This window comes from Podarcis liolepis (genome assembly GCF_965112155.1).
Source record: "Podarcis liolepis genome assembly, chromosome: 7".
In the NCBI taxonomy this organism is placed as follows: domain Eukaryota; kingdom Metazoa; phylum Chordata; class Lepidosauria; order Squamata; family Lacertidae; genus Podarcis; species Podarcis liolepis.
In genome coordinates this window covers 19,665,347-19,679,578 of record NC_139561.1, presented here as the reverse complement: position 1 = coordinate 19,679,578, position 14,232 = coordinate 19,665,347, and the positions used below count along the sequence as shown (strand labels likewise).

General features: G+C 49.7%; 2 protein-coding genes across 2 annotated transcripts in view; one reads left to right on the top strand and one right to left on the bottom strand.

Moving 5' to 3' along the window:
* The window catches only part of H6PD (hexose-6-phosphate dehydrogenase/glucose 1-dehydrogenase), a 217,144-nt gene that overhangs the window by 125,496 nt on the left and 77,416 nt on the right, over positions 1-14,232 (top strand). The window lies entirely within an intron of this gene.
* Positions 165-13,859, bottom strand: GPR157 (G protein-coupled receptor 157). Its single transcript, XM_083513250.1, has 5 exons — positions 12,865-13,859; positions 6,044-6,257; positions 3,517-3,711; positions 2,189-2,472; positions 165-1,043 (listed from the first exon to the last, which is right to left on the bottom strand). Exons 1-4 carry the CDS (start codon positions 13,239-13,241, stop codon positions 2,251-2,253), a joined length of 1,008 nt encoding a protein of 335 aa, XP_083369376.1. The 5' UTR covers positions 13,242-13,859; the 3' UTR covers positions 165-1,043; positions 2,189-2,250.

Below are 14,232 nucleotides of genomic sequence, written 5' to 3'. Positions count from 1 at the left end.
TGCTTTAAATATTATAATTTTTAAAACTATCTATATAGATGTTTTTAAATATGTTCTCCTATCGCAAATCGCTCCGGGATGCCTCATGGGAAGGGGCACACGAATCGAAATTAAAACAACAGCAACGGTAAATAAATAAATAAAGGATTTGTAGTTCTTACAAAGGTTGTTCACCAAAACGGTAGCTACTTTATTTATTCATTTCTTTAAAAAAGAAAGAAAAACCAGAAAACTTAAGGTAGCATCTCAAAGTTATTCTCTGTCTGCTTGTTTTATTTAAAAAAATAATAATTAAAAAAAACCGCACACAAAACTCCAGTGCATAATTATGACAATTCCAACAGGAAACGCGGTCTTTTTAAACAGTGTTCAGTCCACAGTCCTCTGGAAAGATACAAGTCCAGGGAGTCTCACGGGTTATATCTATTTGCACAGGAAAGCTCCACAGCGAATCGCAGACTCTTCCTCTCTTCTTTCGTCCTGTAGGAAATTTCTGAAGTGAGCACACTCTGAAAGAAAAACCCACCTCTCCGCGTGGAGACCCAACGTTCTGGCATGCTGGTTTGGGCTGATGAGAGTTGTAGTCAGTCGAAAACACCTGGAGGATGCTTGGAACGCTACCAGCCGCTGTGAGTCAACCAATCATGCAAAACCTAAAACCTGGAGCACTTCCGCTCTTTGGGGTGAATTCGCAACAGTCCAATCCCTTACAGGGCTTTCTCCCTCGCCTTCCTCCCTGCCTGATCCTGAAAAGAAGCCCTTGCTAAAGCTTTGAGAATTCACCAAGTCTCTTAAAAGAAAACTACAGCACTAAAACAAGCCTTAGAGGAGGAGAATTAAAAGTGGAAGCTGGAAGTATCTTTGCAACACCCTCACGATAAAAAAAGAGAGGGAGAGAAGTGAAAAGTCAGCTGAGAAACTGGATTCCAGAAAGGGGCACGTTCATCATAAGAGCGCCCTCACCACAGACCCGTGAAAACTTTGGCTACTTTTTTCTCAGGCAAGTAGCTCCCTCTGTAGGCACTTGGAGGCATTTCTGTTACCTGCCCAGAAAGCAAAACAAACGAAAGAGTCAGTGAGAGGAGAGCTAGTTGTGCTCAGAACATAGCTGTCAACTTACAGATTTGAAAATAAGGGACCAGCAGCCTCGAAAATAAGGGATCAGCAGTCAAAATAAGGGATCTTCCAAGCACAGGTATGTTCAACTTCTGAGCCCCTCCGAGCCAAAGGCAGAAAGCCCAGCCAGCAGCCAAACGAAGCCTCAAGCAGTGGTTCCCACGGCGCAGCAACCCGGCAAAGGGGATGCAGCAAGGAAAACCACTGTCACCTCTCCGCTGGGAAGCGCTGAGCAAAGGAGAGTCCCCAGGCAACGCGGCCGATTTGATCGGCACAAGGCATGCAAGCTCCACCCCCGTCGTTCTTAGGCTCCTTATTGGGTGGGCAACGCAGCCAAGCAACACAGCTGGAGCCTCCCTCCTCCCTGGCCGGTAGGAAGGGAGGGAGAGGAGTTGCTTCCTTTGAAACCCGGGAAATTTAAGGGACATCAACAATACGGGACAGTAGCGGGACACAGCGCTGGGATAAGGGAGTTTCCCACCAAATAAGGGACGGTTGACAGCTATGGCTCAGAAACATCCCTTCCATTTCCACCTCCCCTGAGGGGCATAGGAAGGAAGACACCTTCTACAGAGCCTTCAGGCAGGGGACATTCTCAGCCACCCTGGAGATGCTAGGGATCAATTCCTAAGGAGGAGCGGCAGACCATAGAGAAGGAAGTGGCTAGAGGGCACAACCTCGAAAACGGCTCCAGCAATGTAATTGGCCAGAATAGAAGCACCATCTGCATTCTGCATCAGGGGAAATTCCGCTGCATTTTTTAAAAGTCGGGTTTCTGTTGCAGGTTGGGGGGGGGCAAACAAGGGAAACAGGATACGTTTTGTTCACGACACTGTGCAGACGCCGCACAAAATATGAGTGAACGAAGAGCGGCTAGTCCACAGTAAATTCCCAGCGTGGAGGCAGCCTTGATTCCTTATTTTGGCCGAGGGTTGCAGGTTTGACTCAAGTGTAGACTCATTGCCACAAATGAGCACGGCTAACTGAGGTACATTCATTTCAGTGGGTCTGCTTTGAGTTGGGGGTAACCCCAAAGCTTTGCCAGAAGCCCTCAAAAGCTGAAAACACTCACAGATAAAATCCTGACCGGGCAAGGCCCCGTCTTCCATTGAAACAGGGGCGTTCCTTTGAGGCTCAGGAGAATTCAGCTCTCGCTTGGTGGCCTTCTCGCGCATCCCCCCAGTCCTTGGTGGCCGAATCAGGGCCCTGGGAGCGGCTCTCTGGGCTCGCCAGGGAATGCTCTGGGCTACTGGATCTCCAGCAGCACAGGGAGGAGAGCAACTTGTTCCGGACGACCCGCGTGCAAAGGACGAACATAATGCAGTTGGCGCCACCTTGGAATGTGTTACCGATGCCCTGGGGAAGGAGAGAAGCGGGCGGTTCATGAAAAAGCTCAGCCTTCATTTCATAAATTGTATACACCGCTTGCCTGTAAAAATACAACCTCAAAATGTTGAATGGTCTCTTTAAATGTGAAGGTTCATTATTGTTCCACAAGATGTGTATGTCTTTAAGGGCCAGAGCAAATATCAAGACCCAGTTTTACAGCTATGAAACAGCATAGCAGGTGCTGCTAAGTTGCGTTAATTAAGCTGTGTCAGCAATTGGGTATAGTATATAATGAGCAGCACCTAGCTCTCTCAGTAACCTTGGGAGATAGGTTGGTGGTTGGGTCATGCTTGTTGATATATTTAGTGTAAAAGGAGTTTTTGTTATTAAAACCTTGTTAAAGCTTGACTGTAAAAATACAACCTCAAAATGGTTTACACCAGGCATGGCCAACAGGTAGATCGTGAAGCGCCGAGGGCCTTCTGGCGGTTCCCTCACTGCGAGAAGTGAAGCTGCAGGGAACCAGGCAAAGGACCTTCTCGGTGGTGGCACCTACCCTGTAGAATGCCCTCCCATCAGATGTCAAGGAAATAAACAACTATCTGAATTTTAGAAGACACCTGAAGGCAGCCCTGTTTAGGGAAGTTTTTAATGTTTGATGTTTTATCACATTTTTAATATTTTTAATATTTTAATGTTTTAAATATTCTGTGGGGAGCTGCCCAGAGTGGCTAGGGAAACCCAACCAAATGGGTGAGGTATAAATATGATGATGATGATTCTCACTCAGCCCTGAAACTGAACAGGAGCCCTTTGGCTACTAAATAACCTCTCAGCCTGACCTTCCTCACAGGGGTGTTGTGAGGATAAAATTAGGCACCACAGGGGAAGAACCGCAAACATTGCCTTGAGGTCCTTGGAAGAAAAGTTTTAATGTCACAATAAAAATAAATATTCATGTCACAATAAAAATAAATAAGTGAAAGTCTGCCTGATAGACCTTTTGGGAACCTCTAGGATGAAGTGACCAGATTCCAGGACTTCCCTCTGCCTTATAGCTAAGTTACTCACGTGAAGTACCACCAGCAGCGGGTTCTGAACAGCAGGGGAGCTGCACAGCGTCAGGACGAATCGGATGGTGCTCCAGATTCGGAGAAAAATGAATATCACTGGAATCAGGATCAGCTTCTTATCCGCTACAGAAGTCCTCAGTTGTAAAGCCGGAGTCCTCGACAGGATAGGGCGATACTCGGAAAGCGCAGCATGCTTTGGGAAAGGGAAGACCACCATGAGGAGCGAGGGGAAAGTGTGGGTGGGGGCAGGATCAACTTAGCATCTGTCTCAAGGGTGGGGAACCTCAAAGTCCAGAGGCTTACTGCGCCCCCCCGAGTCTCCCTGCCAGGCCCTCACCACACACCTCACCAACCCCGATTCAGGGATGTGCTGTTGAACTCTGATTGTGCCTCTTGTTTGCTTGGATAGAGAGAGAGGCGTGCAAGAAGAGCGCGTAAGTAAAGGTAAAGGGACCCCTGACCGTTAGGTCCAGTTGCGGCTGACTCTGAGGTTCCGGCGCTCATCTCACTTTATCGGCCAAGGGAGCCGGCGTACAGCTTCCGGGTCATGTGGCCAGCATGACTAAGCCGCTACGGGCGAACCAGAGCAGCGCACGGAAGCGCTGTTTACCTTCCCGCTGGAGCGGTACCTATTTATCTACTTGCACTTTGACGTGCTTTCGAACTGCTAGGTTGGCAGGAGCAGGGACCAAGCAACGGGAGCTCACCCCGTCGCAGGGATTCGAACACCCGACCTTCTGATCGGCAAGTCCTAGGCTCTGTGGTTTAACCCACAGCACCACCCGCGTCCCAACAGACGCGTAGAAGAGTGCGTAGCAAAAGGTAACATCCGCTTTCATTGCTCCAGCCATCTTTGACACTAGTAGGGTTCCCATATGTCCAGAATTTCCCAGACGTAGCCGGAATGCTGCAGTCAGAAGCAGTGTCTGCACGGAAATAGGCAAAACGTCCAGGAAAATCTGGATGTATGACAACCCATGTTGGCAATGTCGTATTTGGCGATTTCCCTTACAAATAGCTCAACAACTTCTTTTTGTGTGATTTTGCCAAAATATGGCAATCCTAGACACTAGCCCTGCCCATACCTGGCACACGGCCCCTGGAAGATTGCCCAGAATGGAATGTGGCCCTCAGTCTGGAAATATTCCCTGCCCCATGGGACACATGAACTGCTTTGAACATTATCTCAGTAATTGTTACAACAGCCTTGTGAGGTTAGTCAGTATCAGGCTTCATTGCAGATGGGCACTGTGGGCTGAGAAACTGTGGCCTGCTTAAGGGTTGCTATAACTGATTGATTGATTGATTGGAGTTAGTGGCAGAGGTAAAACTCTGAACGAGGGACACTCTTGCACCTATGTATAGCGCCAGCTAGAGACCTGCTTACTGACCCACCAAACGTCTGTCTCCCTCCCTCCCTCCCTCCCTCCCTTGTGTTGTCTCCCTCCTTTCCTCCAATGAGTTCAAGCAACATACATGGTTCTCTCCTTCCCATTTCATTCTCACAACAACCCAGCAAGGTAGGTTAGGCTGAGAGGCAGTGACTGGCCCAGAGTCACCCAGTGAAGCTTTGTGGCCGAATGGGGATTCAAACCCTGCTCTCCCAGGTCCTAACCACTACACCCACCCCTGGCTCTCTTAGGTCCCTTAATGTCAATGGGTCAGATCTGAGCAGGACTTAGTGGGGAACACACACACCCAGCAGCTTTGGAGGTGGCTCGGGAATATCTAAGGTGGCGTCATTTGTGCTCAAATACAGATAAGCAAAGGGAAAGACGCTGGCTTGGAATGCCCGGCGTGGAATGCAGCAGCCTGGGTCAGATCCGGTTACAGGACCGTCCCGCTGCCAACACCTGTTCCAACACACAAATCGTGACTTGTTTTTAGCCAGACGACTAGGGCAGCTGTCCGGCCCCCTGCAGAGGAAGATGGAATGGCATAAGAATCTGGAGTTATTTCTGTTGCCAGAAAATTACTCTCCACCACCAGGAAAAGCCAGAAAGAAAGAAACAAAACGCACCCACCAACGGGGGGACAGACACTTATTGCAAACTGAGCATAACAACATGGGCAATCTAACTGCAAAACTATTTTCATAGGTTTGGGGACTGCGATGACACCACGCAGCGGAAAAGACTGCATCTACAGGTGAAGTCATGTGCTTCAGTTCTGCTCCCCTATAAGCCTAATAAACGAAATGAATGTTGGGAGGCACTTGGCTTTTCAGGAGAATGTTCTGGACCTATAGGCCCTGTTGGTCTGGGATGTTGCTCTGGGAGTTCTAGTCCAGTCTCAGGCGCAAAGCTCCTCCTGCAATCAGTTCCAAGCCCTGACCCATCCCTGACTCCCCTGAGGTCTCCAATTTTGTGCCCCTGAGGTCTCCAATTTTGTGTCAACATCCCTGCTGGATGTGGCAATGATGATGACAAGAAAGCACAGCCCTTAGGCCCCTGAATCCAAGAGGAAATTCATGCTCACCCTAGACAATTAGTCTTCCCCTACCTGGAAAAAAAAGAAATACCTACCGCTCGGTTGATGTGCTTCTTTATGAGGATGTAGAAGACCGGGAGAGTCACGTAGGCCAGGATCTCCCACAGCTTCCCTGCGAGGAGCATCCACAGGATCCGATCCTCCGCCTCAATGTCGATCCAGCACCAGCCCACAGAGACATCGGAGGCGTCGTAACCGATCTTCTTCAGAATCACGGCCAACACGGTGATGACGAGCGGCACACCCCAGCTGCAGGCAGAGAGGGGGAATAGTTAGGCATGTTTTGGTTCCAGTTCAGGAACTGTGTCAAAAAATTCATGGATAGTGACTCGATTTTGAAGGATAGCCACGTGTCCATTTGCACAGCAATCCACAGAGCCCGAATTAGGAAGTGGGAAGACTCCCCTGTCCAACAGGCACCCTTGTCCTCTGCCCTACCACTCTCAAGGAGCACCAGGTGCCACGGTCTTCACCCTCCAAATCTTTAGAGATGACAAGCCACAACCTGAGCTGCCTGCAGAAGATCTCAAGGAGCCAGTCTGGGCAGTGGAGATACCCATTCCAGGTGGTGCACTAAGCAGACACAATCCTTTGCGCCTCCGCCTCCAGAAATCACTCTCAAGGGTTAAGGAAATCGCCTCTTAATTTCCTGCCTCCCCTTTCCTTATCATCTGGATATTGTGCCCTCCCATCCCAGAACTAGAACAGAGTTTATGAGAGGACAAGCCTGTTTGCTCAATTGTGCAAAGGCGTTATGCTGCAACCTTAGCGAGACGCAAACATTGACTTCAGCAAGACGGACTTCAGCCAGTTGACCCAAGATGTGACTGACCAACTGATGAGAAGGCATTTGATCCCAAAGCATGGGAAAGAAGTGTGTGTGTGGTCTATTCTAAATCTGTTGGCTAACGCTGAACGTTTAGGTTCCATCTAGCTCAGTAGTGTCTACACTGACCAGCAGCAGCACAAGGGTATCTCCCAGCCCTGCCTGGAACTGAACCCAGAACCTTCTGCATGCAAGGCAGCTGCTCTACCACTGAGCTAAAGCCCTTCCCTTAAGTCGGAGGAAGCTGCCTTATACTAAGTTGTACCACTGGTCCATCTGGCTCAGCATTGTCTGCACTGACCAGCAGCAACACTCCAGGGTTTCATTGGAGATGCTGGCAGTGGAACCTGGGACCTTCTGCATGCAAAGCAGATGCTCTAACACTAAGCTGCAGCCTTTTTCTTAAGACATAGAATCTGCCATATACTAGACTAACCATAGCCATAACAATTCTGTCCATCTGAATGGGTTGCCCCAGCCACTAAGTTAGCTCAGTATTGTTGATACTGACTGGCAACAGCTCTCTGGGGTTTCAGTTTCCTTTGTTTGTAACCTGCAGTTCCTACCATGCCTTGGTCTGTCATCAAAACTGTTAAACAGATTGCAAGACTGGTTTACATCTGTAATGCATGCTAGGTAAAGGGACCCCTGACCATTAGGTCCAGTCGTGACTGACTCTGGGGTTGCGGCGCTCATCTCGCTTTATTGGCCGAGGGAGCCGGCGTACAGCTTCCGGGTCATGTGGCCAGCATGACTAAGCCACTTCTGGCAAACCAGAGCAGCGCACGGAAATGCCGTTTACCTTCCTGCCGGAGTGGTACCTATTTATCTACTTGCACTTTGACGTGCTTTTGAACTGCTAGGTTGGCAGGAGCAGGGACTGAGCAACGGGAGCTCACACTGTTGTGGGGATTCGAACCGCCGACCTTCTGATCGGCAAGTCCTAAGCTCTGTGGTTTAACCCACAGCGCCACCCGCATCCCAGCAGCCAAATCAAGTGACTGTGAGGTGGCCAATTCCCAGACAAACAACCTAGGTCAGGGGTCTGCAACCTTTAAGGCAAAAAGAGCCACTTGGACCCGTTTCCGAAGAAAAAACAACAACTGGGAGCCGCAAAACCATTGTGACATTTAACGCATGCACCGCCCCCAACCATTGTGACTAACGCATGCACCGCCCCCATGCGACGTCACAGCCAGTACAGCGGCCGCCAAAGTGAGGAGTGTCGGGGCGCACAATGCGCCTCCTCCCCTCGCTAGTATCCGCCCCGGAGCCGCAGCAAAGATGTAAAAGAGCCACATGCGGCTCCGGAGCCGCAGGTTGCAGACCCCTGACCTAGGTGGATAATACTATCACTTTCCACTCAATGTTCCCAAGATGCTCAAACACTCCTGATTTGCTATCAAGATTAAGGCTGTTGTGTCAATTCAGAAAGCCTTAAATGCCTTGCCTCCAAAGTAACTTAAGGACCCCCTGATCCCTTATACTCCACCTTGATCACTGGTATATCCTCTGAAGGGGCATTTCTGGTGGTTCCTCACACACCTGTGAGATTAGGTTGAACTTCTCCAGGGACTGAGTCTTTCATGTGGCAGGCCTGCCCTGTGGAACTCCATGCTGCTTGAGGTTTGGCAGCAACCACCCCTGCCTTCTCTTGGGATGACTTTGTAAAACTCTACTTTTTAGACAGTTGTTTACAGTATGAGTTTTTCTCTTTGACCAATTGCAGCTTATCTATGTTTTTAAATTTACATTTTACAGATACTGACTGATTTTATTATATTATTGGTATCAGGCGGGCACCATCAATGTACTGTTTTCAGCACCTGCTAAACACATTTTTGTTTAGAAAAGCCTACCTAGATGTTTAGAAAGTTGATGCGAGTTAACTTTTCAAAAGTCTTAAACTATTGTTCTTAATTTTTCTTCGTGATGATTCTATTTTTTTGTATTTTTACAAGCAAGCAGTGTATAAACTCCATGAAACAAACAAATTTATTTATTATATCCTGCCTCCCCCCCCCAGACTTGAGACTCAAAGTCGCTTACACGAATTAAACCACAGATAAAAGCATTTCAGTCACATAAGCCACCTTTGGCATATGTTATGAAAGTGTGAGTCATGAATATGCAAATAAATAAAGAATATAAGTTGTGCCTGGCTGCCTAAGAATCAGCTGGCTTTCTGAAAGGCCTCCCCTTTCTCCATCCAGTGATCTATAAATATGCCCTAGTCACAAGCTAAGAGGCTGACTGCTTGTTGATGTCCCTTTGCAGGTGACCAGCCCGTCTAGTCTTTCATTCCAAATCTCACTGCCAGTCCTAAAGAGTTTCAAAACAAAAAAGCCTCTTACGCACTTGAGAAACATCATCGATGGGCAAGGCGCTCCAATACTGGCACCCAAGCACTTTGAGAGTTTCCAACAGACAAAGGCAACCCCCCAGGTACAAGAGTGGGGCAGCAACGCTACATTGCATTGGCTCATATCCCCCTTTTTTTCTCCAAAGAGCTCGTCATGCCAAGAACCCTGTTTCACCTTTAGCCTCCTCCCCAAATGTTCCATATTAAGGAAACCTCATCTCCAAGGAGTCTACCTGTTGTCTTTCTGCATGAGTCACTGTTCTGGGACTGCTGTTCTGCTCAGCACCCAGCAACCACTACAGGAGCAATGCACCTCCCAGAGACACACCAGACTTTATAGCCCACCTTTTCTTCCAAGGCGCTCAAGGTGGTGGACATGGTTCTCCACCCCCTCCTTTAATACCAACAACAACCTGGCGAGGTAGGCAAGGCTGAGAGGCAGTGACTGGCCCAAGGTCACCCAGTGAGCTTCATGTCCGTGGGGATTCGAACCCGTGTCTCCCAGGTACTTGTCTGACACTAATCACTACACCATGCCGGCTCTCATTGTAATGGCTCTCAAGACAGATTCCTGAGTTTAATTCATGGCGGAGTAGGGATTCGAACCCTCATCTCCCGGGCTCTAATCCGACACTCTAACCACCACAACACAGAGGCTATCATATTCCCAGAATTCTTTGGGTGGGGAAACGTGCTTCAAATGATTGGTATGTATGGAGTCTGGCTGGGCCAAACGCCAGCGTAACCACCTGTTAAGCTTGTTATAGGTTCCTACCGATGGATCTCGACTGTAGAGTGCAAAAAGCATGTGCAGAGGGCAAACTTGAGTGTGGAGCTTGCTATTTTGCACTGCAGTCCCAAAGACAAAATCTGAGCCACCCAGAATGCTATCAAACTTTGCAAAAACTTGCTGCCAGTGTACTGCTACCTCCAGATATAGGTCAGGTGAAAGCGTGTGGTTTGGACAGGAAAGAGAAGCTTCTTACTCTAATCGACAGGCCTCACCTACCTAGGAGAACAGAAGCTATCCTGGGAGACATGCAAAGGTGATCTCAAGCCACACCCAAGATCTGTTCTCAGGACGGCCAAGTTCTCAAGGAGACAGAGAGAGAGAGGAGACAAACATGCCAAACGGCATGTCAGCACTAGGATGGGCAGAGTTCAAATCCTTGCCAGGACAAGCGCAGAACAGGTTTTCCTCCTGAGATCCGGGAGAACGACTGAGCACACAATGCTTCCATAGCCAGACCTTTGATCCATCCAGCCTAAGAATCATGAAAATCCATCTTGCTTGCTAGGAGGAGTAGAGAGAGGGATATGAGAAGAAACCTGTACAGTGGTACCTCAGGTTAAGTACTTAATTCATTCTGGAGGTCCGTACTTAACCTGAAACTGTTCTTAACCTGAAGCACCACTTTAGCTAATGGGGCCTCCTGCAGCTGCTGCGCCGCAGGAGCCCAATTTCTGTTCTTATCCTGAAGCACTATTTCTGGGTTAGCGGAGTGTGTAACCTGAAGCGCATGTAACCTGAGGTACCACTGTATTGCACAACGGGAGGAGCCGCAGTCGTGACTCCACCCACTTTTGCCTCTGACCCCGCCTACCACTTGCATGGGCCCCCTAGAAGATCACCCATAAGGGAGCGCAACCCTTGGGCTGAAAAAAGGTCCCCTTTTTGACTCCTACTTGGAGATGCCAGGGATTGAACCTGGAACCTTCTGCATGCAAAGCAGGTGCTCCACCAGAGCTATGATCCTCTCTCCAGGTAAATGGGCATGAGACTGCAGCTCTAGGAACCAGGCTAAGTCCACCTTGCTTCCGTGAGTCTTCATCTAACAGAAATGGTTTGTGCATCTCTCCTAGGATAATATCCTGTGCTGCGGTTTTATGCTCAGTTTTAGTGCGGCCCTGTTTATTCGATTAACTGCTTATTATTTCATTTTAAGGTTTTGCATTGTAAGCTGCCTTGAGAAGTCCCAGCTCCACCGCCCCAATAAAGGGGAAGCTGGATCTATACAAAAGCAGCCTTGTAAATAAGCCCACAAAAATTACTAGCCCGCAAAATGTTTTACTAGCTCGCTGGGGGCTCAGAGAGCAGGGAAGCGCTCTCTGTCTGCTGTGTTTTTGTGCCTCTGTGGAATCCCGTCGCCTATGGTGAGCGGGCGGCTGCTGAAATGGATGAAACCAGCCTTCACCAATCTGCTGCCCTCCAGATGTTTAAGACTGCAGCTCCCATCAGGGCCGTCATAATCCAAAACATCTGGAGGGTACCAGGTTAACAAAGTTGGCATTAAATTAATTGAAAACGTACAGGGGGGGTGAATAAAAAGAAGATAAGTAACCTATTAAACAAATACCCCCTTGCTGAACTAGATGACTTCAGACCGAACAGCTGGCAGGCCTAAGCGTCAAAGGGTCACTGTGGTCACTCCTCGCAGCTTGGAGGCTGGCATGTGACCACTGCCCATCTCACATGGCATAATAAAGGCTTTTCTTCGACTTGGCAAATCGGCTCACAGAGGGAGGCAGGGAAGCCCCAGCAAGTGAATTAAAGCTGCTGTTTCTTTCGCTGATCCCTCCCAATCTCTCTTGTGACAAGGTCACCTATTGATCGCATTCTCACCCCACCCTGTTTCAAGGAACTGACAATCTAAGTTCCATCAGCAGGTAAGATAAGAGAGTAGGGGGAAGGGATGGATGCTAGCTCAGCGTAAGGTCCCAGGTTCAATCCACAGCATCTCTAGGTAAGGCTGAGAATCTCTGCCTGGAACCCTGGAGAGCTGCTGCCAGTCAGTGTAAACAACACTGAGCTGAATGAACCATTGGTCCATCTCAGTATGTGAAGGGCGATGGAGAGTGCTAGAGGGGAGCAGACTACAGGCTTGTGGTTGTGGAAACTGCTTTTTTCTTATTTTAGCAAGAACCTTAAGGTCTACCAGCTGAAGCCAAGCAGCCTGAGAGCGAGGGACTGGCCCAGTGAGCTTCATGGCTGAACAAGGATTTGAACCCTGGTCTCAGCTGGTTAGAGCATGGTGCTGACAATGCTAAGTTTGTAGGTTTGATCCCCTTACAAAAATTCCTGCATTGAAGGGGGTTAGATGAGATGATCCAAGGGGCCCCTTCCAACTCTACAATTCTATGATTCCCCCAAAGTCCAAGTCTGTCACTCTAACCACTACACCACACTGTGGAGGGACACCCCAGGAGCTACATAAAGAGACGAGTTTCTGCCCAGAGAAGCTTGCATATTTCTCCTTTGGACACCAGGACTGGGCAGCGATGTGTTGGGGTGGGAAAGTCCCCTGTGCTGTATTTTTCTGCAAAAATGTTGTTCCTATCAATGAATTGGTTTGCCAGACGCAATTACAATTATTAGGCAAGGGGAGTGGTTTACTAAATACACGGAAGATAAACTATGCCAGATTAGATCATGCATTTGGCTCCCCAATTTATTTGCTTCACCCCGGGGGGGAAGGTCCCCTAAAACAAGCTTCCTTAATTCGCACCAGAAAGTTTCCTGGGGAAATTCCCCAGGAAGTTTCCTCAGTTCAAAACTTCCAGGAAAACCTTTGTTTTCCTTGCTTGGTTTTTTTTTTTTTTTTTTGCAGTGGCCCGTAAGGGGAGTCCCCGAGGACAGGGAAGATGGAGAGACGGGGAAGACCACGAACCTCACCACGTGGAAGAAGCAGAGGAGGCTGGTCCCCGTCGGCGAGCCCTGCACGATGCTGATGTAGAGGTACAAGGCGATGGCCATCGTCCAGAAGAAGGAGCTGGTGTTGGAGAAGGTGGACACGGCGCCCTGGGCCACGCATTCCCACGTGGACGAGCCGAAGTCCTTCAGGGCCCCGTAGAAGTAGGAGGCGGCCGAGAGGAGGTCGGCCAAGGAGAGGTAGAGCAGGAGCTGCCGGGGCCGCGTCCGCAGCTCGGGCCACAGCGCGTGGGTGCCCACCAAGAGGCTAGACCCCAGGAAGGAGAGGGCGCACGAGACCAGCACCGTCACCCTCTCGAAGGGGTACAGCTCCGTCTGCAGAGCGCCGTGGGGCATGGCGGAAGGAGAGGCTGGCCTGGCCGCAGAGGCAAGGGGTCGCAGTGGGGCGGGGGGGGGGATCTCAGCAGGGCAAATCAGGGCAGGAAAGGGAAGGGGTTAAGAGAAAGGAAGGACGCGCAGTGGGAGGCGAGGAAGGAAGGGGCGCAACGGGGGGAGAAAGTTAAGGAAAGTGAGGAGGGGAGGGCTGTCTTTGCAGGGAAGGCGGAAGGAGAGCGAGAGCGAGCGAGGGGGACCCGGGAAAGTGAAAGGAGAAGAACGCGAGGGAGAAACCGGGAGCGCCTCGGGAGTTCAAAGGAAAGGGAAACAAAGCGCGGAGGGAGGAGCCGGCTGCGGACTCCGGCTGAGGCTCCCAGAGGCAGAAGGCAGAGCAGGCTCCGGCTCCGGGTCTCGGCTACGTCCCGCCCTGCCGCTCTTCAAGCCCCGGGCGGAGGCCTCGACGCCGCGTCCCCTCCCACCCAGGCCGGGGGCTGCTGGCTGGCTCCTCCTTTCGCGTCCCTGCCTTGCTTCGGAGCGCCGTAGTCAGCGGACTGGATGGAGTCGGCTGTGCCGGCAGATGCCTCCCCTCTTGAAGTGGCCCAACCCCTCCCCCCCCCAGAAGCTGAGTTTCTGAGCATGCACAGAGCGCCCTCCTCTTAAGACAGCAGCACCAGCACCGTCTTATCTTTACCATGTGGACTATGTGTTTTCTTAATTTGTTTGTATAAATACAGTCATTATTTACTTAATTTCACTGTCTGTTTTATTATTCGTTGGATTAATTATTTATTATTTCGTTGTTTTAATAATATCTACGGGTTATCCCAGGCTGCAGTCCTATTATACCTGCTTCCGCGGGAGTAAGCCTCAGTGTAAATCAGTGGTACTGACTCGCGCATTGTCTCTGCTGTATTTCAGAGCATGCATTCTCCACTTCGACCTCTAGATGTCAGCATTATCCCAGATCAAGTTCTCAGGATGCAAACATGTGCCAGAGCTATTGTCATTATAT

What these genes read in the sequence shown, in the direction of transcription:
- GPR157 (XM_083513250.1), bottom strand. Translation starts at nt 13,241, where the DNA reads ATGCCCCACGGCGCTCTGCAGACGGAGCTGTACCCCTTCGAGAGGGTG. An exon ending in TGCTTCTTCCACGTGGTGAG is followed by an intron (nt 6,258 to 12,864) that starts GTTCGTGGTCTT and finishes CTCTGCCTGCAG; the next exon opens with CTGGGGTGTGCCGCTCGTCA. An exon ending in AGAAGCACATCAACCGAGCG is followed by an intron (nt 3,712 to 6,043) that starts GTAGGTATTTCT and finishes CCTTTCCCAAAG; the next exon opens with CATGCTGCGCTTTCCGAGTA.